The sequence below is a fragment of the Ostrea edulis genome, chromosome 2 (genome assembly GCF_947568905.1).
Source record: "Ostrea edulis chromosome 2, xbOstEdul1.1, whole genome shotgun sequence".
NCBI classification, from domain to species: Eukaryota; Metazoa; Mollusca; class Bivalvia; order Ostreida; family Ostreidae; genus Ostrea; species Ostrea edulis.
The window spans coordinates 96569657-96595937 of NC_079165.1; the positions used below are offsets into that span (position 1 = coordinate 96569657).

Below are 26281 nucleotides of genomic sequence, written 5' to 3' on the forward strand. Positions count from 1 at the left end.
TTGTGTAATTCAGTTTAAGGAATGAAGCTGAGTTTGACCTATTTCATACGATATAACCTAACTTTTAAAATCCGCGAATATTCTGCATCAAGATAGGTTACACTGTATCAACATCGGCTAAAGTTTATTAGCTTCGTTCGTTGAAAGCAAATTGATCAAACTACATTGTACAAATACCGATAAATAGAAATCACATGTTCCGTGTAAAGATTCACTTGCAAAGGGGAGGCCGCCATCTTGGTTTTTCGCAAAACCGAAGTTTATACTTGATCAAATTCAAAAAGGCAAGGTGGAGTATGCAACGAATCTTGATATGTGTTCAGAAGACATGTGTAGGCTACATATGGGGAAAAGTGCAGTTTTCTCTACATATATTATGTAGGCCTACTATTTACTTCGCAGCGGAAGAACCGACTTTGGAGTCGCTCCGACAGACATCACACAAAATACGCCATGCAACAGAAAATGCAGTATAATTTGTTGCTTTTATTTCATTAAAGTTTTTATCAAACTACGTTATAACTTACCATAACATGAGCATTGTCGCCAATTCAATCCGACACAGTAATATACAAGCAATTCACAGATCGCAATCCACATATCAATCGATGTGACGTGACGCCATTTAACAGGACATGACCTATTTTATGTTTTGATAGGCAGATCAAGAAACTTTAATCTGTATTATTTGCCAAAAAATTGCCACTAGTGGCAAATCTTTTTTACCCCCCTCCCCCGATGTTTTCTACAACTGTTTACCACTACTGGCCAATTTCTGCAATGTTTTGGTGAATAGTTATGGCAAACAAATCTATTTGCGGCAAAGATTTAGTTTTGATATATAATGGACTTGCGCTCATCATACTAGAATATTGTTACCCCAACAATGAATCACCAAGGAATGTTCGAATTTTAGGACAGACTTCCTTCCACTTGATGTCCCTTTTCATGACAAAATTCTTCCTAATTGACTATTGACTAAAGTACCTTGCCCCAGTTTACCCAACATCAGGGGATGTATACTTAACGAAACTATTTCTATGAAATTGATGACACTTGCCCCTAATGGATAAGAAAGATGATGTATCAGCCTGTGTGACCCATCTTTTTATACGCCCGTCTTTAGACGGCACATATTATGGTACAGCGATGTTTGTACGTCCGTCTGTCTGTTCGTCCATTCGGGGTTTTCTGTTTCTAATTTCATTTCTCTGTCACACATCAAGCTGAAACTTGCTATGTAGCTTCTTTGCTATGTAGCTTCTTTGTGAATCATTTTAGATAATATTGCAATTTTGACCTCTTTTGCAGGAGTTGTGCCTCTTTATTTGAAAATATTTGTTATATGGAGGGTACATAATTTTCCCGGCAAACTCCCTCCACAATTTTCAAGTGAGGACCACCTTGTTTTACAGATTGTTTGTATGGATATTGAAGATGTGCATGTGACAAGGATTTTGGTTTTCTTCAATTTTTGAGAAAAATACAGGTTGTTGAACTTAGTCCGTTTTGAGGAGATATTACAAAGAGGGTACATGATTTGTTCAATGAACTCCTCCCAGTTTTCAAGAGAGAACCTTCTTATTTTACAGAATATTTGTATGGGTATGGAAGATGTGCATGTGGCAAGGATTTTGAATTTCTTCTATTTTAAAGAAATATAAAGGTTGTTGAACTTCGTCCATTTTGAGGAAATTTTATATTAAACGAAGGACTATGGCGTGTAAAATGTTGCTATATTCGATAATCTTGTGATGTATGTTCTATATCTTGTGATGTATGTTCTATATCTTGTGATGTATGTTCAATATCTTGTGGTGTATGTTCAATATCTTGTGATGTATATTCTTTATCTTGTGATGTATGTTCTATATCTTGTGATGTATGTTCGATAATCTTGTGATGTATGTTCAATATCTTGTGATGTATATTCGATAGTCTTGTGATGTATGTTCAAAATCTTGTAATGTATATTCTATAATCTTGTGATGTATGTTCGATAATCTTGTGATGAATGTGCAATAATTGCATTGTGGGTAATATGACACAACAGTGTTCTATTACAGTAAGGACAATTTTCATTGGTTGGAAATAACGAAAGTATCCGATGATGCAAGAGTAACGTCTTTGATATGAAATTGACACTGAATGAAGCAGGAAACCCTTGGCCAAAATTGTAAATTTCATAATCCTAGAGTAGGTCTTTTAAACTTGGTACCAGGGTGGGACCAAAACTTTAAATGTCTTTATCATTTGAAGTACTTCTTTAATTATTATGATACTATATAAAATGAAGCAGACATATGAAACTTTGACAAAAGCTAGATTTATGCATATATAGGAAAACAGAAAGAAATTAACCAGAATTTTGAATTCAACCCCCAGAGTTCTGACTCTAGGGTCACAGGCACCTAGAAGTATGGGTACTACTCTCTCTCTCTCTCTCTCTCTCTCTCTCTCTCTCTCTCTCTCTCTCTCTCCCCTTTTTTAAATACTTTCTTTTTTTGCAGTGATGATATCTCTGGAATGTGTATACCGATAAAAGGTCAATCTCTATAGCTTACAAAAAGCGTAAAACGATTACATAAATCGAAAGAGGGATGAGATAGGCAGGGAATCGACACATTTCGGAGAAATTATCGCTGCAAAAATATCAAAAAGAGGGGGGGGGGTAAGCAGTATCCATACTTCAGTTGCCTGGCCGGTGTCTAGGTGCCATACAGTGTTATATTTAACATACTAGTGTATTATATTTTGCATCACCAGATACTTTCGTTATTTCTAAACAATGAAAATCGTCCTTACGTTAATAGTACGTTGTTGCATCATATTACCCATAATGCAATTATTGCACATACATCACAATATTATCGAACATACATCACAAGATATAGAATATACATCACAAAATATTGAACATGCATCACAAGATTATTAAACATACATCACAAGATATTGAACATACATCACAAGATTTTGAATATACATCACAATATATTGAACATACATCACAAGATTTTGAATATACATCACAAGATCTTGAACATACATCACAAGATTTTGAATATACATCATAAGATATTGAACATACATCACAAGATTATCGAATATAGCAACGTTTTACACGCCATAAAGGACCTGGTTTGTCCTTATAATTTAGAAGCTATGGTATTTGTAAATAACTTGAGGATGTGCATAGTACAAGGATTTTGATTCTCAACAATTTTTAATTTTCTTTGACGTTTTGAATATTGAAAGGCTGTTGAACTTTATCAAATCTGGGGAAATATTTTACAAACAGAACTCTCGGTTTGTCTATCTGCTTCCTGTTAGTTTTAAGCTAAGACCTAGCTTTATTCATATTTTGCAAAGAAAGTATGCCACAGCCTGATACTACCTGAACCAAAGTTCTACAAACTATGGCTTAAGAAAACACCCCATGTAAGCATTTTCACGGGCGTATTTTGTATTGTTTACGGTACTCTTTTTTTATTTTGGGCACGATGCCTACAGGAGTCAACCCAACATTATGTAATGGGCTCTTTGAATGGCCCTGCATACCTACCCAATTCTATGTCATTATTGACTAAAACAAGACCTCCCTCTATAATGAATTCAGAGACTTCCTGTTGTGGCCATCTGATGTCACCTTAGGATCGTCAAAACAACGCTTAACACCTAAGTAAAAATACCTAATTTAAATGCAGGATAGTTAGGCAAATAAGTTTGTAACCTCAACACGCTGGTAGTGTTTAAAAGAGTGGGTTGTTGCACCGCTGCTGTTGTTGTTCGGGGTTGATCACAACCTTGGACGTTGGAAGTGCAAAGTTGAGTGTGTAGTACCAAATCTTAAATTCAACGAATATTGTGAATAGATCGTCTTCATTTGGTATAAAAATGCTACTGCGAACATGAAATGTTTGTATTGACATTTAACTCTAGTTCAAAGATCTTCAAGATGAAAGTCCTAACACATGGGGGGAGGGGGGGGGGGGGCTGTAGTAATGGCTCCGGGGTGTCGTAGGGTTGTTACATGTAGGAGCAAGCGTTCTTAATCTATCACTGTGAACTACATGGATGGTTTATATTTTTTCTCTAAACTTAAATGTATGTTATACTAGAAGTACCGCCAGCCTACACGCTTTACTTTACAGGCTCGCTGTCGAATTCTATACATAAACAAATGATTGGCTGACTGGGGATGTGCAGATGAATATATAGAAGCAAATACAAGGAAGGCATCTGTTTACACCTGAATATTCAGTGGACCTGGTTTTTGATTTTGGCGAAACAGCCAGCTTACCTTCCTTGAATGAAAAACATTTGAGTTGTCAGTGGGGCCATTTTCCCAAGTGTTGTTAAGCATCAGACCCAGGTTGACCCTGCTCACCATTAGCAACCTTTCGGTACTTCATGACATAATGCATTATCGTATCTGGGCGCGCAGCCGTTCTCTTCCTTGATGCATGGTACCTCAAAGTCGTAGCTTTGCGCTAAGGCATAATCATTGTTGCTGTTTTTGAAAACTGATAGTGAATCTGCGTTGTGACATCACAGGTTTATGCGATAGGTTTCACTAGTACCCCAGAGCATTATGAATATGGATATACACAGCACTGAAGAACACACACACACACACACACACACACACACACACACACACACACACACACACACACAATTTCCCTTTGATATATCGATTTGACTCTGATTTATCAGATACATATATAGCAAGTTTTATATGTCTCTGGATTTTTATATCAGTATCTGACCTCGATTTAAAAATTGATCATGCTTCGAACATGTTTTCGCGTATCGAATCATTTGAGAGACATAAACACCATATGCATGTCATAATGGAATGTTACCACATAGCTATGGGAATTTGAAGATGGAAAAGCTAAAGTCATCTCTTTTGTCATAAAGTTCAGTTATTAGATTGTCGTTAATGTTATGTTCAATAGATATCCAAATAGGAAGTAGTTTAAGAAACTGTGGCATTTTCTAATTCGATTTCATTAATTAACATATATCAAATCAACATATATAAATGAAAGTAAATATTTTGATAGATAAAGCGTCGTCAGTGTATTCAAATGTTGAACTGAAGGCCATAGTGTTGGAACACCTGTTCACCAAAGACAACGTAGATATACTGTCAATGAGGAACTTCAACATCTTAATTTTAATATGAACTATCATAGTGGTATCCAAGAAATAAATTTTCGATGACTGATCACAAGATTTAAATTTTGTTAAAAAGATATAATGTCTTTTACATGCATACTTATGAATACAAAATAAATCCAGTTGTCAATTATTTGTTGCATTTTGACTATTACATTGCGTGCGATGATATATTGTTAGATATTTCAAATCTTCTTTCGTCACATGCATGTAACAAGTTTATATTTTTTTTTATTCTACAGTGGCGTCAAGAATCCAAATTTATTTACAATGTAAAGAAAATAGCAATAGTAAATAATATATGCAATAGACACACATGTACATATTGAATAATGTTAATATAATTTGAATGAATATTTTGCAAAGTTTTGAAAATTCCATTATAATGATCGTAAGTGAGATTGTGACCTGCAGCATCATCCATTCCGTTTCTTGTTTCTTAAAACATTACCATATATAGCAATTAACAATACCGAATATGTTGAATCAATTTTACAAAATTGAAAACTACAAATATATTTTCTTGACCGAAAAGAAACATATATCATAGAAATTCCCGAGTGAATCATCTTGAAATATGAGTGGTTGTCTTTAGAAGAAAGTTTCTTTGACAAGAGCTAATAAGTTTTCATTGTGTTAATTCAATGAAAGATGTGAATGATCATGCAGATATTGCAGCAGGGGTTTCTTGCACCTGTCTCCTGACAATCAAGTGTAATTAGCGAACATATGGTACGTGAATATCGAACTGTTCATGCTAAAACTAACTTCATCTTTTAAAAAGGTCTGATTTTCAGAAGTATCCTTATAAGAATTTCCTGGAGTACACTAACGGCCTTCTGCAAAATAAATACGGTAGATGAATAACATCCACAAAAAAACACAATCAAATAATGTTCTAGCGGTTTAAAAATTCCATCATCAAATAAATCACTAACATATAAGATACCAGATCTCGCCCAATTATCGAAGAAAATGGGTTTTCCTTTATATTTCAGATTTGTGTTATTCCATAATGGTTGTTGTAAAATATCATCAGGTAATCCTTTATCAAAGTTAAGTTCGCTTTTACATTCATTAAAGCAACACAACATTTCTTTATAAAATAGTGGTAATTTAGTTTTGTTTTTTCTAACTCATTTGACAGAATGTTCAGTTTACAAGCATGCAGAATATGATGACATTAATGATAATAGATTGTTTTACGTTTTAAAAATGATTGATAAAACGAATCCTATAGATATCTTGGGGGGGAATAGAACTAAATCATATACTCACGTCGGTCTGCCAAACCATCGAAGAGCATCATCCTGTGATAAAATGCTGAAAGAAGTGACGAAGATATTTAGCTACATGTACCATAATCCCATGTTTGATACATTTTACGAATTTTGATTACCATTCAAATAGTTGCTAGAAAATTCAAAGAGAAAACCGATTATAGTATAGTATCGTATGTTGTTTGCCTACTAGATCACTAAGTTTAATTGAATAAAACAAAACCATAAGATGTCACACATATAAAGAATAAATGACTGTATGCATCATGGAGAATATCTAAACAGTGGGGACGGATTTACCCGTATGCTTCCATTGTTTATATTCCTTCGTGATACAATTTTTTCGTAAAATATTAAGGTAATTCCACCACTCTAGAATTGTTTGTTCAATCTTATATTTGATTGTTGATTCTTCAATGATATATCTCAGTAGCAAATAAAAATGATAAATAAGTATGTTGCGGTATTTTTAAATTTTTTATTAATTAGCACAATATACTTATTATCAACGTCAGAAAATTGCATTATCAAAATTTCATAAAAACTGGTTTTAACAAGATAATAGTATTCGTAACAATTTCATGAAATTGTCACTTGACAAAAATATACAAAATGTTCGTGAAAAATAAAGGAAATCTATCGCATAATGGACTTAAAAAATTTATTTAATGAAAACAGAGTTATTGCCCTTGGATTCAATATTTTGAAACATATAATTGATTATTCATATATAATTTAGACTTTTGAAATATTTTATAGTTAACAAGATATATTACAATAACTATTGAAAAAGACTCCAACAACATTTATGTTCCTGTCATCTTTTTAAATCAATGACATTGCAAAATCTTATGACGTCACATGAGGGTGGAAATACCTTAATATAGAAGAACAATGATAAAAATCTATTATAAAACAGATAACTTTCGTTAGCCTAAGACTTTGTTAGTATCGTTAATTACTAGTAATAACATGCAAATTGACTATAATGTAACTGAAAATGTTTAAACTTTTATAGTCAGAATATCGTTGGTGAGATCAAAAAGATATTGATTATTTAGCAAAAAGAAAAAAAGGTACTGTGAGCTCACTAAGAATACCCTCTGCTTACCCCAATCTCCCAAAGGGTGTTGTTAATAGGTATAAATTACCTCTTTCCTGAGTGTAAAAATATGGTATGCCTTTGTAGATGAAATTGGAAGATATAGTCCGAACACAAATCCATGGTATAAACCTATAATTTTAACCTTGAGGATCAAAGGTCAATGTCATAAAGAGGTCATGAATGTACATGACACATAGTCTCATGGTGATACACCCATGTCTTATGGTATGACTATGTCAAAACCCTATAATCGATTTCGACCTTGAGGTCAAAGTTCAAGGTCATATAAAGGTCATGAAGGTACCCGACACATTATCTCGTGGTGATACACTCATGTGTCAAATACGGTATGCCTATGTCAAAGAACAAAGAAGTCATGGCCCTGACACGAATCCATTGTAAAAACCTTTAATTTTGACCTTGAGGTCACGGTCATATGGAGGTCATGAAGGTACCCGACACATCGTCTCATGGTGATACACTCATGTGTCAAATATGGTATGCCTATGTCAAAGAACAAAGAAGTTATGGTCCGGACACGAATCCATTGTATAAAAAAAACCACCTTTAAATTTGACCTTTAGGTCAATGGTCAAGGTTATATGGAGGTCATGAAGGTACTTGACACATTGCTTCATGGTGATCCACCTGTGTGCCAAATATGGTATGCCTATGTCAAAGAACAAAGAAGTTATGGTCCGGATACGAATCGATTGTAAAAAACAAAACAAAACAAAAAACCTTTAATTTTGACCTTGAGGTCAAGGGTCAAGGTCATATAGAAGTCATGAAGGTACTTGACACATCGTCTCATGGTGATCCACCTATGTGCCAAATATGGTATGCCTATGTCAAAGAACAAAGAAGTTATGGCCCGGACACGAACTGCACAGACAGACGGACAGACAGAGTGATGCCTATATACCCTCCTGAACTTCGTTCGCGGGGGGTATAATTATAAAAATGCGTTCTATTCTACACCTACATTTCACATCCATCACGTCGTAAAATCACGTGATGTTCCATGATGGTCTCTTTGAACACTGGACACGTGCTGTCCCCTGCAGTCTCCTGATTATTACCACTACCATTCTTCCCTGTTACAGATTAATCTTTGCTTACAACGTAAATGTTCTCACATAAGGACTGTAAAGCACCTGTCACATCCACCAAATCAACAGGTAACGAAAAGACAACATGCAAGTCCATAGGAATAGGAAATAGGCAGGGGGGGGGGGGGCTTAGAAACAAATGTCGGTGAAATCAGTAGTTTTTAAAGTGACAAAGCATTGTAATAAAGGTATTGAATAGAATACACACAGTATGATAATGTTTTCCTTTTTTCAACCCATTTTTGGAGTTCTATTCGTGCCCCCACCCACCCCCACCCCCATCAGAAAGTGCTTCCTACGGACCTGACATGTAAGCAAACATAAAGTGGATCTGTCTGATTAAATACATTGTATATCATTTATTAAATTTCTGAAATTTTGAGTATAGTGTTAGTTTGTAAGACATCTTGAAAAATATTATATTATATATCATTTTCTTTAAAGATATGTTAGATACATTGTTTTATGCAAACATGCCAATAAATACATGCAACTGCAACTTACCATCGAAACCACTGTTATAGTTGTTATAGTTATAATAATCATTATAATAATAACTGGTGGTTGTTTCAACATCAAGCTCCTTTGGTTCTGGTGTCGTACGTCGCGCATGCACGATGGGATCTCGTGGTAACGCTGGCCTAGGAGCAGGGTTGTTTAAAGGAACTCGTGCTGCGGGCATCACGGTTTTCCGCACTGATTTGTGGGTTGTTTTAGGAAGGACCGCTGCAGCTGAAGCAACTGGTTGTTGTTGTTTTGGTGGTGACTGTACCATTGGTGTAGTAGGATCACCTATCAAAAGGCAATAACATGTTAACGAATTGTCCATGTTGAACGCAGACGAGTGTTACGTAAAATTTGCTTTTGAAATGCATTGATAACAACTTAAATTAATATATATTCAGTTATTGCTAAAGAGTGAAATACTGTTCAGTAATACGGTAATACAATAAGATTTATTCATAAACAATGAGAACAAAATATGGAAAACCTACCTTCAAAAGTCTACAAAATATACAACCAAACTTAATTTTTGTTTGCTTACTGCAACATTGTATCGTTTTCATGCAATGCATGTACATGTATTATATGGCGTATTTAGATAGATAATAAATATATGTCACTAAAAACCAACAACACGCAACACCCAAAATGTCGGATCTGAAATATAGATACGAAGTGAAACAAGAGGTCCATGGGCCATATCGCTCACCTGAACTGCAGTTCCTAGCAATAAACAAACTTGAGTAAAACTATCATTATACAAGCTGCTTGGTTCAGAAAAAAAAAATTCAAAGGTAACGACTAAAAATTCATTAATTATCAAACTTAATTATTAAACTTGAATACAAATTCATCCATTATCATGTGCCGAGGTAGACGGATATGGTCTTTCATATTAATAAATTTCATCTAAGGATGCTTTGTGCCAAGTTTGGTCCTATATACATTCGCATGTAAAACTTTGATCCCCTATTATATCTCCTTCCTAACCCCAGGGGTCATGATTTTTACAAATTCGAATCTCCACTTTGTCAGGAAGCTTTCATGTAAATTTCAGCTCTTCTGGCCCAGTGGTTCTGGTTCTTGAGAAGAATTTTTTTAAATGACCCCACTCTGTTTTTGCAATTTTTATTACCACTCCTTTGAAGGGAGCATGACCCTTCATTTGAACAAACTCGAATCCCCTTCAACAAAGGATGATCTGTTCCAAGTTTGATTCAAATTGGCCCAGTGGTTCTTGAGAAGAAGGTTTTCCTATATGTCAGCACGTAAAACTTTGACCCCTTTATGTGGCTCCACCCTACCTTCCGGGGTCATGATCTGAAGAAATTTGAATCCACTCTAAATTAAGAAGTTTTCACTTAAATCTCTTCTTATATGGCATGGTGGTTCGTGAGAAGATTTTAAAAACATTTTCCCTATATATTCGCATATAAATTTGATCCTTACCGTGGCCCACCCTACCCCAGAGGTCATTGTTTTAACAAACTTAATTCTCCACTATGTCAAGAAGCTTTCGTGTAAATTTCAGCTTTCCTGGTCCAGTGGTTCTTGATAAAAAATTTAAATGGTTCCACCCTAATTTTACATTTTTGTGATTATCTCCTCTTTGAAGGAAGCATGGCCCTTCATGCGAACAAACTTGAATCCCTTTCACGCAAGGACGATTTTTTCAAGTTTGATTGAAATTGGCTCAGTGGTTCTGGAGAAGAAGACTTCCTATATATCAGCATATAAAACTTTGATCCCTTATTGTGGCCCCACCCTACCCTGGGGACCACCATGATTTGAGCAAATTTAAACTACTTTATATCAGCAAGCTTTCAGGTAAATCTCCATTCTTTTGGCCGATTGGTTTTTGAGAAGTAGATTTTTAAAAATTTTCTTTATATATTCGCATGGATAACTTTGATCCACTTTTGTGGCCCCACCCTACCCCCAGAGGTCATTGTTTTAATAAAATTGAATCTCCACTATGTCAAGAAGCTTGCGTGTAAATTTCAGCTTTCCTGACCCAGTGATTCTTGAGAAAAAAATTAAATGGTCCCACCCTCATTTTGCATTTTTGTGATTATTTCCCCTTTCATTTGGAAAAAAAATTGAATCCCCTTCAACAAAGGATGCTTTGTACCAAGATTGGTTAATATTGACCCAGTGGTTCTGGAGAAGAGTATGAAAATGTGAAAAGGCTTCGCCGACAGACAACGAACATGACTCAGGTGAGCTAATAAAAATGGATATATCAAGCACTACAAAATGACCAACGACACTAAGAATATGAAATAGTAGAATTTTCGGGACGACCTGTCTCTTCGTCAGGACAATAGAATATTTACCAATTTGTATATAGAAACAAAAACTAAATAAATGAAACAGATATAAACTAGATCTAAAACTAAACTACAAAGGCTAAGATGAAAAACAAATGGCTATATATTGAAGTTATCACGTGTTACATACAGCAATAAAAATAATGTTATTAACGTATGTTTTCAACGAGAGTCGAGACTGAAGTGAATTAACTGTTACGCGGAAACAAGGCAAAATATTTAAAACTAATCAGTGTTGATTCATTAAAGCTGTATGGCCCAATGTTCATGGGTTTTTGTACATAATTACTTTAAAGCAGATCAATTACTTTATAAAGTCATTAAATTTCCCTTAATTACATGCTTGAAAACATCTGCATGTAAAAGAAAACAGTGAGAATATTATTTAGAAAATAAATATAGTGTGGTACATATATACATCATCTGGAAAACATCGGGCCTTTCACCCAAAACACGGTGTTTTCGGTGAAAGGCCCGAGGTGTTCCAGATAGCGCATAAATTATACAGTGTTAGACGTCTATAAATAGACCCACGCGCGTCAGGGGAATCCCAAAATGATGTATTAACTCATACGCAACTTTCTAGTCTTAAGGCTGAAAGAGCGTAAAACAACGAATCAATAAGAGGTATTTGATATTTTTTATTTCTATTAAACTTATGGCACGGTACTGTTGTATCAAAATACACAGCTTTACACACATAAGACCACCGACGATCTGAAAGTTTGAACTGGTCACGTGACTGTCACTTGAAATGGCAGAGTGACGCGGTTATTTGTAAACATCGATTTAAAATCAAAAAGTTTTGGTATAAACAGGTGAAATAATGTATGGTATGTCATACAGCCTCATAACTACATACGTGCAATGATTTAATAGCGTTTTTACGAGATGGAAAACAAAAGTTGTAATTCAGACCATACAGCTTTAACTCGTTACAATCTTGGGTCATTACTTGGAGGTGTGATGCTTAATTGCTAGTGTTGAACTGTAATGAAATAAAACAAAATAAATAAATGAAGAATGGTGATAAGTATATAGAAAAAAAATAAGGGGACATGCACAGATAAAATAGTTGGGAACGACTCGTCCAGTAACTGTTGTGATGTAGAATGTACGCGGTAGATGCCTGGACCAGACATACGGTGATTGATTGAATATTGTTTGACGTCCCTCTCGAGAATATTCCACTCATATGGAGACGTCACCACTGCCGGTGAAGGGCTGCAAAATTTAGGCATATACTCGGCGCTTATGGCAATTGAGCAGGGAAGGATCTTTATCGCGCCACACCCGCCACGACACGGGACCTCGGCTTTTGCGGTCTCGACCGAAGGACCGCCCCATCTAGTTGCCTCCTACGACAAGCAAGGGGTACTGAGGACCTATTCTAACCCGGATCCTCACGGGACTACACACGATGAGACGACTGTTATATATACAGGGACCATATGAGGTAAGCCTCCCTTGGGAGAACCCATTAGAATAGCACAAACACTTTATTTGCGCCCAACGTGCTACCCAAAGTTTATCGACAAACTTTCAAATTTTGTTTTCGCTGGTTCAAAACGTGTTCTGCCAGCAAAATTGGTCCCTTGCAGCACCACATGTTCGGAGTATCACTTTGGCTAAAATTGACTTTTTTCTTAATTAATTTGCAATCAACTGCTTTACTGTGATTTTTGTCTTTCTCAGCAACATATTTTGTATCGTTTATATTTCGTTATGGATTGGTCCTTTTAAGAGGCGGTTTCTGCTCTGGATCAATGGAAAGCCCGGATGTTACCCTCACCCCGGTAGATCCAATAGCCCTGGGAGTCACCCCATGGACACTTAGATGAGGTAAGATGTTTTCCGCACCAGAACGGAGCGTTGTGGTGGTGAACAGCCTTGCTTCATACACAGTACTCCTATTCTAAATTAGGTCTGAGGCTGCTTTGAGAGCGCCCGCCACTTCTATGCATCTGGTTCATCAAAATTGGTACCGTATAAGTTTTACATTATGACCCCTGGGTCGAGGCCTCTGCTGGTGGACTGTTAGTTCCCGAGGGTCTCTACAGCCCAGTAGCTAAGTACTTCGTTACTAGCTTGAAAATACGGATGTATGTTTAATTGCTGTGATAATATTTAGAAATTCATTTCAAAATTAAGGATTATCTCCCTCATGCATAGCTCTTATCCTTAGATGAATTTGACTCCACTTTTTGGCACTCTGTTTTCCCCTAAAATAGCTCTAGCAAGTTTATTGTTATTTCGGATTTCAAACATTTCGGTTGAGCATCACTGAAGAGACATTATTTGTCGAAATGCACATCTGGTGCATCAAACATTGGTACAGTATAAGTTGTACATCCAAGTAGTTCCGAGGAGGAAGAGTATGATGATCAGTTCCTTAGGGAGGTACGTTTTGATGAGTTGGATGTAAGGCGGAATAGTTCGCCCATTTGAACACAAGGATGCCACCTGGGGAGTATATTGGGGTCCTAATAGGGGGTTTCACCTGGATGCCTCTAATACTTCTGTGAGAAGTGCGTCAAGTATGCCTGACGCTTTGGGGGAACCTGCCCCCCCCCCCCCCCCCTCAGCTGTGAATCAACCTGAGTTTCCACACCCCAGAGTCTGTGAGAGATTTCGATGTTATGCATGCACTACCCCCTGAGGATGGCGGTGTCGGGGTTTCGGGTGGCAAGTGAGACCACGGGCGCTACTCGTCCTAGGTGGGAGGTGTTTAATTTTTTCACGGATTGGTTTTACCAAGCCGGGTGGTTCCGGACGCCGCCAGATGCATATACGGTTTGTACACGGTGATAACAGATTGTCACGGACCATCACGGGTTAATGATCCGGGATTATCCGGGGTCTCCACCGTGAATGTGTGAAATGGGCTAATTAAGGATATGGGGTATGGTGACCAGGTGGGTTGAAAATAAAATTTCAGGTGAAGTTTGTGATATTAACCCGCAGTCAACAGCGGACGGAAGATGAGCAACATGATCTCTTCAGTTTTTAAGCTCACTTGAGGTGAAAACTCAAGTGAGCTATTCTATCTGTCGTCGGGCTGTATTTCCGTCTGTACATAAACTTTTCACATTTTGATCTTCTCTAGAACCACTAGGCCAGTTTCAATCAAACTTGGTACAAATCATACATGGTAAAAATGATTCAAATTTGTTCAAATGAAGGGTCATGTCCCCTTCCAAGGGAAGGCAATTACGAAAATGCAAAACTTGGTTGGGTCATTTAAAAATCATCCCAAGAACCACTGGGTCAGAAAAGTTTAGATTTAGATGAAAGCTTTCTGACATAATGCAGATTCGAGGTTGTTAAAATCATGACCCCTGGGGATAGGGTGGGCCCACAATAGGGGATCAAAGTTTCACATGCGAATATATAGGTAAAATCTTTAAAAATCTTTTCATGAAGCACTGAGCCAGAAAAGTTAAAATTTACATGTAAGCTTCCTGATGTAGTGGAAATTTAAGTTTGTTAAAATCACATCCCCGGGGTAGGATGGGGCCACCATAGGGGATCAAAGTTTTACATGCAAATATATAGGGAAAATATCTAACTCTTTTTCTCAAATAACACGGGGCAAGAAAAGTGGAAATTTACATGAAAGCTTCCTGAAATTGAGTAGATCCAATTTTGCGTAAATCATGGTCCCCGGGGGTAGGGTGGGGCCACAATAGGGGATCAGAGTGTTATATGCTGATGTAATGGGGAAATATTTAAAAGCATTGGGTCTCCTTTTTTTCAAAATTGACATCACAATATTTTGCAAGAACTCTAAAAAACAAATTTGTAGTATTAATTATGAGTTATCTATAACTGCAGCACTTTGAAATTGAAGTCATTTTGACGTTTTCGCCCTTTATGAAATGTTTGTCTGGAGGACAATATATTAAACTGGTATCCCGCTGATTGGTGGCTACACACAAAGATAAGAGATGCGAAGTCAACAGGCAAATGAGATCAGGAAATTATTTTGTAATTACTATCGTATCCAATGTGTTTGTAAACTTTCTGAATAACTTTTTGTGATATTCTAGTTATTATCTTTAATTTCGCCACCTTTTTGGAACATCTTAGACCCTATGCCTTTAAAAAATTATCTTTAACTATTTACGCTAGGTCTTTCGTATTTTGTATATATTTTCTTCATTCACGGAAAGACCTTTCATGTAATGCAATGGTGTGTGATCTTGTGACCTTCACCTGGAAGTTTGACTTATATATATTCTTTATGGCAAGACTTTATACACAGTGGTGTTTGATCGTTTGACCTTGGAGTTTGACATACTTTAAAAAAAAAAGTCTTACCTACTCAATATCTCATGAACTATTTTAGGTAGGGCTTTCATATTTTATATATATATACTAAAGTATTCTATATGGCAAAACCTTATCATTTTGTGAAGTTTGACCTTGGAGACATACCTACGTTTTAAATCTGACATATTCAATATCTCCTAAACTATTTAAGGTGATCTTTCATATTTTGTGTATAGATTTCTTATGGCAAGACCTTTCATTCCAAACTTTGACCTTGTGACCTTGGAATTTAACTTGCTTTTAAGAAAGTATACCCTGTTCAATATCATGGGAACTGTTCAAGGTAGGCCTTTCATATTTTGTATATAGATTTTTTTATGATAAGACTTGATGACACAACTGTATTTGAACTTGTGACCCTGACCCACTTTCTTAAAAACCTGACATAATCAATATATCCCGAACTATCTAAGGCAAAGCTTTTATATTTTGTGTTACTTGATCTTGTAACCTTGACCTGGAAAGTTTGACCTACTTTGATAAAAAGCTGACCTATCTAATATCTCCTGTATTATTTGTGATAGACCTTCCATGATTTGTATGTTGATTTCTAAGACCTTGCGTCATTCTTATTCAGAACTGCAACATGTTAGTCATATTGGTGTTGAGACATCTTTGTTATATGAATTTCTTTTCAGTTGTGCTGTGATACTTTTGGGCTAGGTTGACGCCACAACATGGGGTCAGATTATGTCATGGGAATAAAGATTGATAAACAAAATCTTTTAAAAAATCAAAACAGCTGAACAAAGACAGGGCCAAGTGACTCGGGTGAGCGATGTGGCACATGGTGCTCTTGTCTTTGATGGCGGCCGCCAGTGACTATTACACTGCTGCTGGAGAACATACCCAACCTTAGACTCCTGACATCCTGTAGAAAGTAGACAAGAGGTTTGTGTCCTATGCATCCGATACCATTCACCAGCTGAATTTCCAGTAGGTCTATTGGCGAGACTTTGAGACAGTAAGCGGAAATCTGACAACAACGGGCAAGAAGCATTATGCGGGGGCTTGTCTCGCATCCCAAAGCCAGGTTGCTCCAAGTTTGACTTTGTCGTGCACCCAAGCGACCTCTCAGTGTCACTCTAGATGCCCTAAGGTGAGGAGTGGTCCTCGGCCATCGTCACGAGCCAATAATAGGTCTGACGGCACCCGGGTAACCATGAAAACCGAGCGCCTACTATTTAGGAGAGGTATTCTCATCACCAACCATCGTGTGGAGCGCCTCCTAAGAAGACAGTTGGTGTATCATACCCTGTGAGACAGAAGCAAGTACATCTAGTCATACAGCTCAGGGACCAGAAGCCCCGGACAGGGAAAAAAGAAACGAGGGCGCTATAGGAAGCACTTACATATGTATCTGAAGGTACCAGAGTGTTCACCCACCTTGTTTCTGAGGAGGAAGGATATGTATTGTGATAGCCGTCCGTAGATGGGACCGGAGTTCGGTCGCCCAGGGGAGAGGAAGAAAGGACTAGAAGAACCAAAGACGAGTGGGTTCGGGTGGATACCTAAAAGATGGAGACTAGAAGGGAAGGCGATCATTGCTTTACCATTGGCCAGGTGAGACCCTCAACAGCATATACAATGTACCTGTTCGTTACTGGTTACACTCATGATGAATACATGGCGGGTGTGAGCATGCAAATAACCTACGACAGAGTGGAACCCCGGAATGAGGTTAGGGTGTTATTGGTTCGGAAGGTGTGTGTCCCCGTCAGTTCCGTATCCTTATGCCCACCCCGCCTCGATAAGGAGTCGGCAGACTGTATGATGATACCTAGCATTGAGATGCTGACACCTCACATCTTGCACTCATACCTACCACGCCAGCGGGAATACCTCCTAGATCTGCCTGGTTAATCCCTAGGATAGAGATGTGACGTTCCAGAAAGTGAGTGTGCAGAGGTCTGCTGTTGAGGCTGGGATCCATCCTCCTGTGCCTTACCTAAGCAGATAATTTCGTTCAATGGCAACTGGCCCGGTGGGGAACTGGGGGAATGGAAAGTGGTAGAACACTTGGGAGACTTGCTATAACGCTCTTCCAAGGAACATAGCTTGAATGAAAAAGCTCAAAAAGCTGACCTGTTGACCGAGTTCCAGGATGTGTTAACCCTTAGCAAGTCTGGCGTTGGTAATGTAACGGTACTCGAACACAAAACGATACTGAAATGCGGTCTCATTCAAGGAGAGGATGCAGAGGGCCCCCTTGTTCTTTGGTGATGAAGAGAAGTCTATCTGAAGAAAATGCTGGACGCCAGAGTGATTCAATCCTCTATATCGGAGTGAGTGTCAGCACCTGTCTTGATTCGAAAGAATGGGGATGTTGGGTGGTGCCTAGATTAACAATATTACCAGGAAAGTCTTTCTCCTGCAACTGATAGACGAGTGCATTGATACTCTCAAAGGGTTACGATCCATCCAGAAGACTGGAAGAACGGGGCTTGTGTAACGCTTTATGGTCAGTTTGAGTTGCGCATGAGTTTTGGGCCGTACAATGTGCCTGCCATTATCTTGAAGCCATGAACTTTGTGGTGAGAAGTTTGGCCTGAGTTATCGTCCTTAACTTGCTTGATGACTCCTTGGTCATGGGGCGAGACTTTGAGGACCACCGTGCAAACGTGAGGGCTTGAGTGGAAATGGGGGACGATCACATTGAGGCTGTAAAGGAGTGGCCAGTTCCGTTCAGCAACAAGGATCCCCGCATAGTTGCACCTCTCTACCGTGTTACTGGTAAGAAGGCTTTTGTTCGTGAATTTGAGCAGCAAGAAGCCTTAGAGGGCCTACACGGGGATTTCATTAGCCCGCTTGTCTTGATGGTGAGTTTGTGCAGGACACGGATGCGTTAGGAGAGGCCATTGGCAAGGAGGACTATAGCCTAATGGGAGTTTAGCCTCTCTTACGGAGATATTGTGCGATCCACAAGGAGTTCCTGGCGATTATCCACTTTACCCACAAATATAGACAATATATCCTGGGCTAGAAGTTTCTTATGAGGATTGATAATCACATTTCAGTCTTGCTTATGAATAGCTGGTCCCCTCAGGATCAACTGGCTAGAGGAGTTGAGCCGGTACCTCATTGAAATCTGACACCACCAGGGCAAGAAGTACTGTAACGTGGACGGCTTGTCTTGGATTCCGAAACAGATTGCTCCAATTCGGACTTTGTGGATAACGTGGCGCGTATGCCCTTCCTGGATGTTGGACTTATTTCCCGCCTGCGGAAGACGATGAGGGTGGTCAGTCTGGCTCTGGGCCCCCGAGGTGGTTGTTATGACATTCGAGCTCTTTAATTCTATTCCGGAGTTTTTCGTGAGTGAGACCACCATTGGACATTTGTCCGACGCCCTACCTGGAAGCACTGGATATGACCCCTAGTCAGAGTTAGATTTGGAGGATGATCCATGAGGTGATGGGCCGTTCCGTAGCAAGATATGCCGTAGTAACAGTTGCTCTGTTTTCAGTTTTGAGGCTGGATTTCCTCCTATCAGGAAAATTTTGCTGAAAGTGATATTGCTTCCTAAAGACCGTCTTCAGTCTTAGTTCAGTGCTCAGGGGAGGGACGATTCCTCTTTATGTAAAACTTATACGGTACCACTTTTGATGCACCAGATGCACATTTCGACAAATAATGTCTCTTCAGTGAAGCTCAACCGAAATGTCTGAAATCCGAAATAACGATAAACTTGCTAGAGCTATTTTAAGGAAAACAGAGTGCCAAAAAGTGGAGTCAAATTCGTCTAAGGATAAGAGCTATGCATGAGGGAGATAATCCTTAATTTTGAAATAAATTTTAAAATTTTATCACAGCAATTAAATATACATTCGTATTTTCAAGCTAGTAACGAAATACTTAGCTACTGGGCTGTAGATACCCTTGGGGACTAAAAGTCCACCAGCAGAGGCGTCGACCCAGGGGTCATAATGTACAACTTATACGGTACCAATTTTGATGCACCAGATGCGCATTTCGACAATTTAACTGGCGCCTTAGCGTCGCCGGTGAAGTAGGCCCCAGATTCCTCTGACCTCGAAACCTTTTTGATTCTTATGGCTTTTGTGTATGTCATCAACCTGTCGATGACAGAATTATGATCCAATGTGATTAGTATGATATATTGTGAGGGGGGGGGGGTCACCGATGAAGATATCTCTGAACTGGACGTGTTCGGGGACAGGGTGGAGTCAGGTCGGACGACTTTTCTCTCTTTTGCAGTTCCAGTGATTCCAACACAAGCCTGGTGAGGGGAGAGGACACTGGGATCAGAGTTGTCGACGGAGCAGGAGGAGGTTATAGGAGCTGCAGCTTTCCCCAGGGGTCGCTAAGAAGCTTTCGCGGGAACCTGCTTGATCCTTAAGGGGGATCTCTTGGTGCCCCTATGTCAACTGTACCAAGAAAACAAAACAAAAATGAGGAACCACACTATCCAGTCACACTTCCACCTGGTTTTCCTGTCCCAGAGGCCTGTCACCTCCGGATAAGGTCCTCGATTGGATAGCCGAACACTAGCGTGGCCAGACTAACCGGATCGGTGGTATCACCTTGGGCATTCCTCGAGCCCAACTTCACCCTTACTCTAGACTTTATTGAGGCGATGGATGTCTTTTTCATCTTCAGAGGCGTGCCTCCCCCAAGTGTAAATTTATCTGAGTGGGTAGCTCCACTTAGCCATGATTTTGCACCGGACGCTGTAGGTGCACCTACTCAACTGTCTGGGGACAGCAGACTGGCGGGCGTATAGGAGGCTGTGATTTATTGTTCTGTTCCAAGGACATTTCCTCCGCTCCTACGGGATGGATGTGTTTCCTCCTCATCGACCCCCTAAAATCCTTCAGCTATGAGAACCCAGTGCCAAGAAGGAGTGGACCGCGCGGATCGACCTTTATAGTTAAGTTTTAATGCTAAATTGTATTCGTTTTTATTTCATTTATTTAGTTTTTGTTTCTATGTAAAGATTATATTGTCCTGAGGAATGGACATGCTGTCCCGACAGTTTGACAATTACATATTGTTCGCCATATATATATATATATATATATATATATATATATATATATATATATAAACATACAAACACAGTTTATGATTGATAAGGAAAAGGGTAGCAGTAGAGGAAGTAGGTCAAACAAGGCTCTGTTCAAGATCGTGAAGACTGGTATAGATATCTAGTTCGAAGGATCTCTCAATATTAGCTGCTAGGTGACATATCATAGCCATACTAGTATTTACTTTCCTCAAGGTAAGGTATTTGATCCAAAATACAAAGAAAATCATTATATTTCATCAACGAAAAATAGTAAATCACTAATATCCTTTTCTAACATTGAGAGTATATATATATATGTGTGTGTGTGTGTGTGTGTGTGTGTGTTTTATAACATTGAGAGTATATATATATTCACGAAGAGGTTCTTCTAGAAGTGACCTGATTGAATATTGCTCACTAAATTGTCCTGTTCTCCACAAATAGAAATGCTTGTGTGAAAAAGATTAATAAAGCCACTGGAAATAAGGGTGTATATTCATTTTTTTGTATCATTATTAAACAGAGGAGATAATGAGATAGCACAAGGTATACAAGTGGGCTTATCTTCTGAATAAACATTTAAACGAAAGTATATTGCACATTCAATGTTTTAAACATTATGGATTATATTGTACTCGTGTATCAAATACGTTATTAGGTCACTGATTAAACTTAGGTGACCTGTTGCAATTGGTCAGCGTCCGTTGTCGTGTTTCATGCGTTAACAATTGGACATTTTTAACTTCTAGACCATTCCAATTCTTTTTAAATTTGATATTAAGCATCTTTGGGACAAGGGGGGGGGGGGGGGAGGGGGGCATAAATTATAAATGTCAGGACTCCTGCACCTCTCGGGCCTTAGCAAGGGAAACTAATCAATTTTCAAAACTCTTCTTCTCTACAACCGCACATCTGTAAGAAAAACTAAACTCATAGTGAAGTAGAGCAGGATGGCTTCTACCAAAATTCAAACTTTCGTGGTCTCCAGGATAGAGGTTCTGATTCCACGGCGGAGAAACATTTAGATAACCTCTTCTTTAAAGTGCCATTGATACTAAACTGAAACTAAAGAGATATTTAGAAAGAGCAGTTAGTCCTTTATAAATTTGGGTGGTCCCAGGGTTGGCCCAAATTGTTCAGTTTTTAAATGTTTGACAATTGAAGATTTGTAACCATTCAATTATCTTCCAACTAGGTATGGATTTTTTTGGGGGGGGGACAAGGGGGACATAGAGTGTATTGTTCGAGACAAGGGGGACATAAATTGTAAATTTCGGGATTCCTGCTCCCCGGAGCCTTAGGGTAATGGCAAACAATTACAAATTTTCAAAATTATTCCCTACAACCGTATACAGTGTATCTTTAACAAACACTACATGTAAATACATTGCAATATACAGCAGGAAGGCCTCTATCAAAATTGTAAACACGATCCCTTCTGGGGTAGAACCCGACTCCAGGGCATGGATAAACTTAGTATATATAGTGTATATGTGTAAAACATTTAAGTAATATCTTCTTTAATACTATTGATACTAAATTGAAATTAGATAGATATTTAAAAGGAGTAGGTGCTACTTTACCAAAATTGTAAATTTCATTATCCCAAGAGGGGGGGGGGGGGGCTTTGGTTCTAAGGTGAGGTCAAACTATTTTACGAATTGATGTCTTTATCATTGAAAGACTTCTTTAAGTTTGCTGATAAGGACTAAAAACTAAGTGCATGTCTAGGAAAAGCAGAAAAGGATGTGCCAAAATTGTGAATTTCGCAAACCCCAGGTTTTGACTCTGGGACGAATCCAAATTAATCTATCGTGTAAATGTTACACATATATTATGTAAAGCCTTTCATCCGTATAAGCACTTTCGGGGGTATTTGAGTTTAAGAACACATCTTGCTTTATGATATTGCTGAATAGTAGAATTTAGCTTAGAAATGCAGAACAGGATCTTTTCTAGATTTCATAGCCAGTGATACTTTTAACTGATACTCAGGTGACCGATATGACCTATGAGCATATTGTTATATTAGTTATCGCTCGCTTTACTGTGTTACAACTAGGACAGAATATCGTTCATTTTCGTTCGCTATATGGGACGATTCATCCGCTACGATCTTGAACGCAGCCCATATCATGCATAAATATATGTTAAAGTTTTTACCACACATCTACTGATATACATTGATTCGTCAAAGAAAATAATATTTTAGAAAAATCTCGGGGTAATGCACACCATATACATAAAAATAATATACCTAAATTATTTTAGAAATACCAGACAGGCTGAAAACCACCCATTCAAATATTGGGGAGCAACCAAGCCATGCGGAACGGCTACGGATCACACGCTTACTTCCATGGTTTGATTCCGTTCTCTGTGTTAGCCCGTCTGCAGATGTTGTGGGATCTTCTCCAATTTACCGTTCCTCGGGAACATCGGTGATTCCTTCGTTTTCTGATTGTGTTACTGGGTTAGGAGTAGGTCTTGGAATACTAAAAAATATACCTTTTTTGACAACTTGTGATGATGTCGCCTGAGTTTTAGGAAAGGTTCTTCCAGTTCCATTGGGTGTAGACATGTTGTTTTTCTGTGACCATGCAGTGGAAACCAGCAATACCAACAGACCTTACATAAAAATGCATAGATGTACATGTATGAAAACGTGAAGATAACAAATAGTGATCGATAACATAACTCCTATAAGGAATACAAAAAAGTTAAGAGTTAGTCAAACACGGACCCTTGGATATACCAGAGGTGCAATCATACGCCTATGAGGAGTAAGCATTCCCTGTCAATCCGTCACATCCGCCGTGAGCCCTACATCTCGATCAGTGAAATGGAATAATTCGTAGTCAAAATCAATATGCAAAGAATGGCCTCAATTGGTATGAAAAATGTCAGTCAGCAGTTTACCCAATGACATGTTGTATTGGAAAATGGTCGTTATAATGACCATAAAATCTGCGAAATACTGACTTTCAACAAGACTGTTGAAACTCCATTAAAATCAACTTACATGTATTTGTCAGTAGCCTACATCGATTTAAAATCTAACCATACGCATCTTTTCTATTTGTAACGATTAGCATGATCGGAACCCATAGTAAAGATATGATAGTACTGCTTTTAAAAAAACCGGTATATACATCTATGTATACGCATTTGGTATATGCTTGCAAGATGAAGTATTCTCTGCGCATTTATACTAGTATTTGAGCGTATGTAAAAAGATACAGTTGTCATTTGCAACTATGAATACACATTCTGTTTCATTCCAGTTAAGTCAGGTGGTTTAGTGCCGTCCATCCGCGTATGAATACACACATTCGATAAACCCTGCGACCTATTTCGCGGCATTGTTGGAAAATGTTTCTGCCATATATCTGAATTTAGAATAATATATAACGCTGATCTATATTATACGATGGTTTATTTTATGAGATTAGAGTTTGTCCTTCTTGAATGATTTCCCTGAAATATTCTCGAGTGGGACGTTAAAGAAATATACCACCGTTCAAATAAAATATGGAAACAAGTCAAGGTCAGGCCTAGGGGTTAAAAAACTTTTTTGAGCACGTTTTCATACTCAAACTCGAACTCCGTGCTTTAGATCATACTCATACTCAAAAGTGAGGGTTATAAAACTTTTATGAAATTATTCTCATACTCAAATGTAGTACATGCTCAAGATTTTTCGAGTATATTTTGGAGTTTACTCAGAAGTGTACTCAAAACCAAGATGGCTGAGTTTGAGTATGAGTACGGTAAAAGTTTTATAACCTCGAGGCCAGGTGATTTTCAACTGTTATATCTAAATAACTTACAGGTCAATAATATCTATATTTTACGTACATGAAAGTATTTAGATTAAATACAATATAGAAAAATATATATGATAAAATGTCTTTTTATATTTAAACGGGAGATGAAGGTCGCAAGCATTGCAGAATAAACTGTACAGTGTTTACGACCTTCATATTCCGTTTAACAAACCAAATAAAACATCGCATAATATTATTTCACAATGATACTTATTAAATTGCATTATATATGTGTATACAATGTATATATATATATATATAATCCAAATAGAAAGAGTTGATATCACACAGTCAAAATAATTCAATAAAAAAATCAGGAAAATATACAGTTCCAAAATATATTTAAATATATTTTGGAACTGTATATTTTCCTGATTTTTTTTATTGAATTATATATATATATATATATATATATATATATATATATATATACCGTCATGTACATTTCACTGTCAAATAAATTACCAGCAATATATAACATTTCATTCCTCTTACAGTACAGTTGCTTATAATTCAGTATAGAGGGACTGGACCCATTTTAACATCTAGAAGCTTCGTTTTCTCATGGGAGTAAATGACATTTTGTCAGATTTCGACAATAAGACGTCAATAAAACTTCTCTGTTATGTCCCACAGATTCGCACTGTCGCTACGAAAACAATTAATCTCTCGCGATAAATATAACTTTTTTTATATTATGATCAAATAGCTGGAATGTCAACAAAATAATGAATTTCACAATAGTGTTGCGATGTAATGATTAATAAGGTGATACAACATCATCAAAATTTAATCAAAAGATGCTTCTGTAATGATTTCAATACTGGGATCTATCAACTATGTTTTTTGGTTTTGGTTTTCCGTTTGTTGATTATTATATCTATTTCTGCATTAAGATATATATATATATATATATATATATATATATATAATTATATATATATATATATATATATATATATATATATATATTTATATATATATAGTTTACATATGATTCTATATAGTTTACATATAATTCTATTTACAAAATAAAACAGTACCTAAAAAAATATAAAGCAGGCCCGTTCCTCTGTGCATCCTGTAGAATTCCGTGGACAAATCACAAATGTGCAAGACAGTGTAAATATCCCGTCTCCGGACTTCGCGTATGGCTGGTCAGGTATCAGCGGACGTGGCTAATGCACGAATCGTGTAAGTTTCGCGCCTTACCTTGTTCCACGATACATTAATGCACGTGTCCTATTGTCAATTTCCCGTTGTCCTTCATAATGATGCGTCCCCTCCATGTTGTATTTTTTATATAATTGTTGAGGAATAGAAACAGTCAAGTGGGAAGGTAGTTTTATTTCTGTGATATTTTGTTACCTTGACAGTAGTAATGTACTTACACATGTAGTTCATCTATATAAAAGACATGTTTATATCTCAATATTCAGTGGTGAGGTTGGGATTGGGGGTGTATATTTGTGTCACATTTTCCTTGTTTCATTATTAGTAGCAGTTACTTTTAAAAACACTCCTTTATTAATGGGTATGACATTCTATATTTACAATTTTATACAAAAGGAATGA

At 37.5% G+C, this 26281-nt stretch overlaps 1 protein-coding gene across 1 annotated transcript; it reads right to left on the reverse strand.

The window, feature by feature from the left end:
* Positions 1–5284: 5284 nt before the first annotated feature.
* On the reverse strand, positions 5285–25874 carry LOC125680212 (uncharacterized). The gene is made up of 6 exons (XM_048919653.2): positions 25750–25874; positions 23388–23507; positions 9189–9476; positions 8558–8669; positions 6466–6510; positions 5285–6026 (listed from the first exon to the last, which is right to left on the reverse strand). The coding sequence occupies exons 1-6, from the start codon at positions 25784–25786 to the stop codon at positions 5993–5995; spliced, it is 636 nt and encodes a 211-aa protein (XP_048775610.2). The 5' UTR covers positions 25787–25874; the 3' UTR covers positions 5285–5992.
* Positions 25875–26281: the final 407 nt, after the last annotated feature.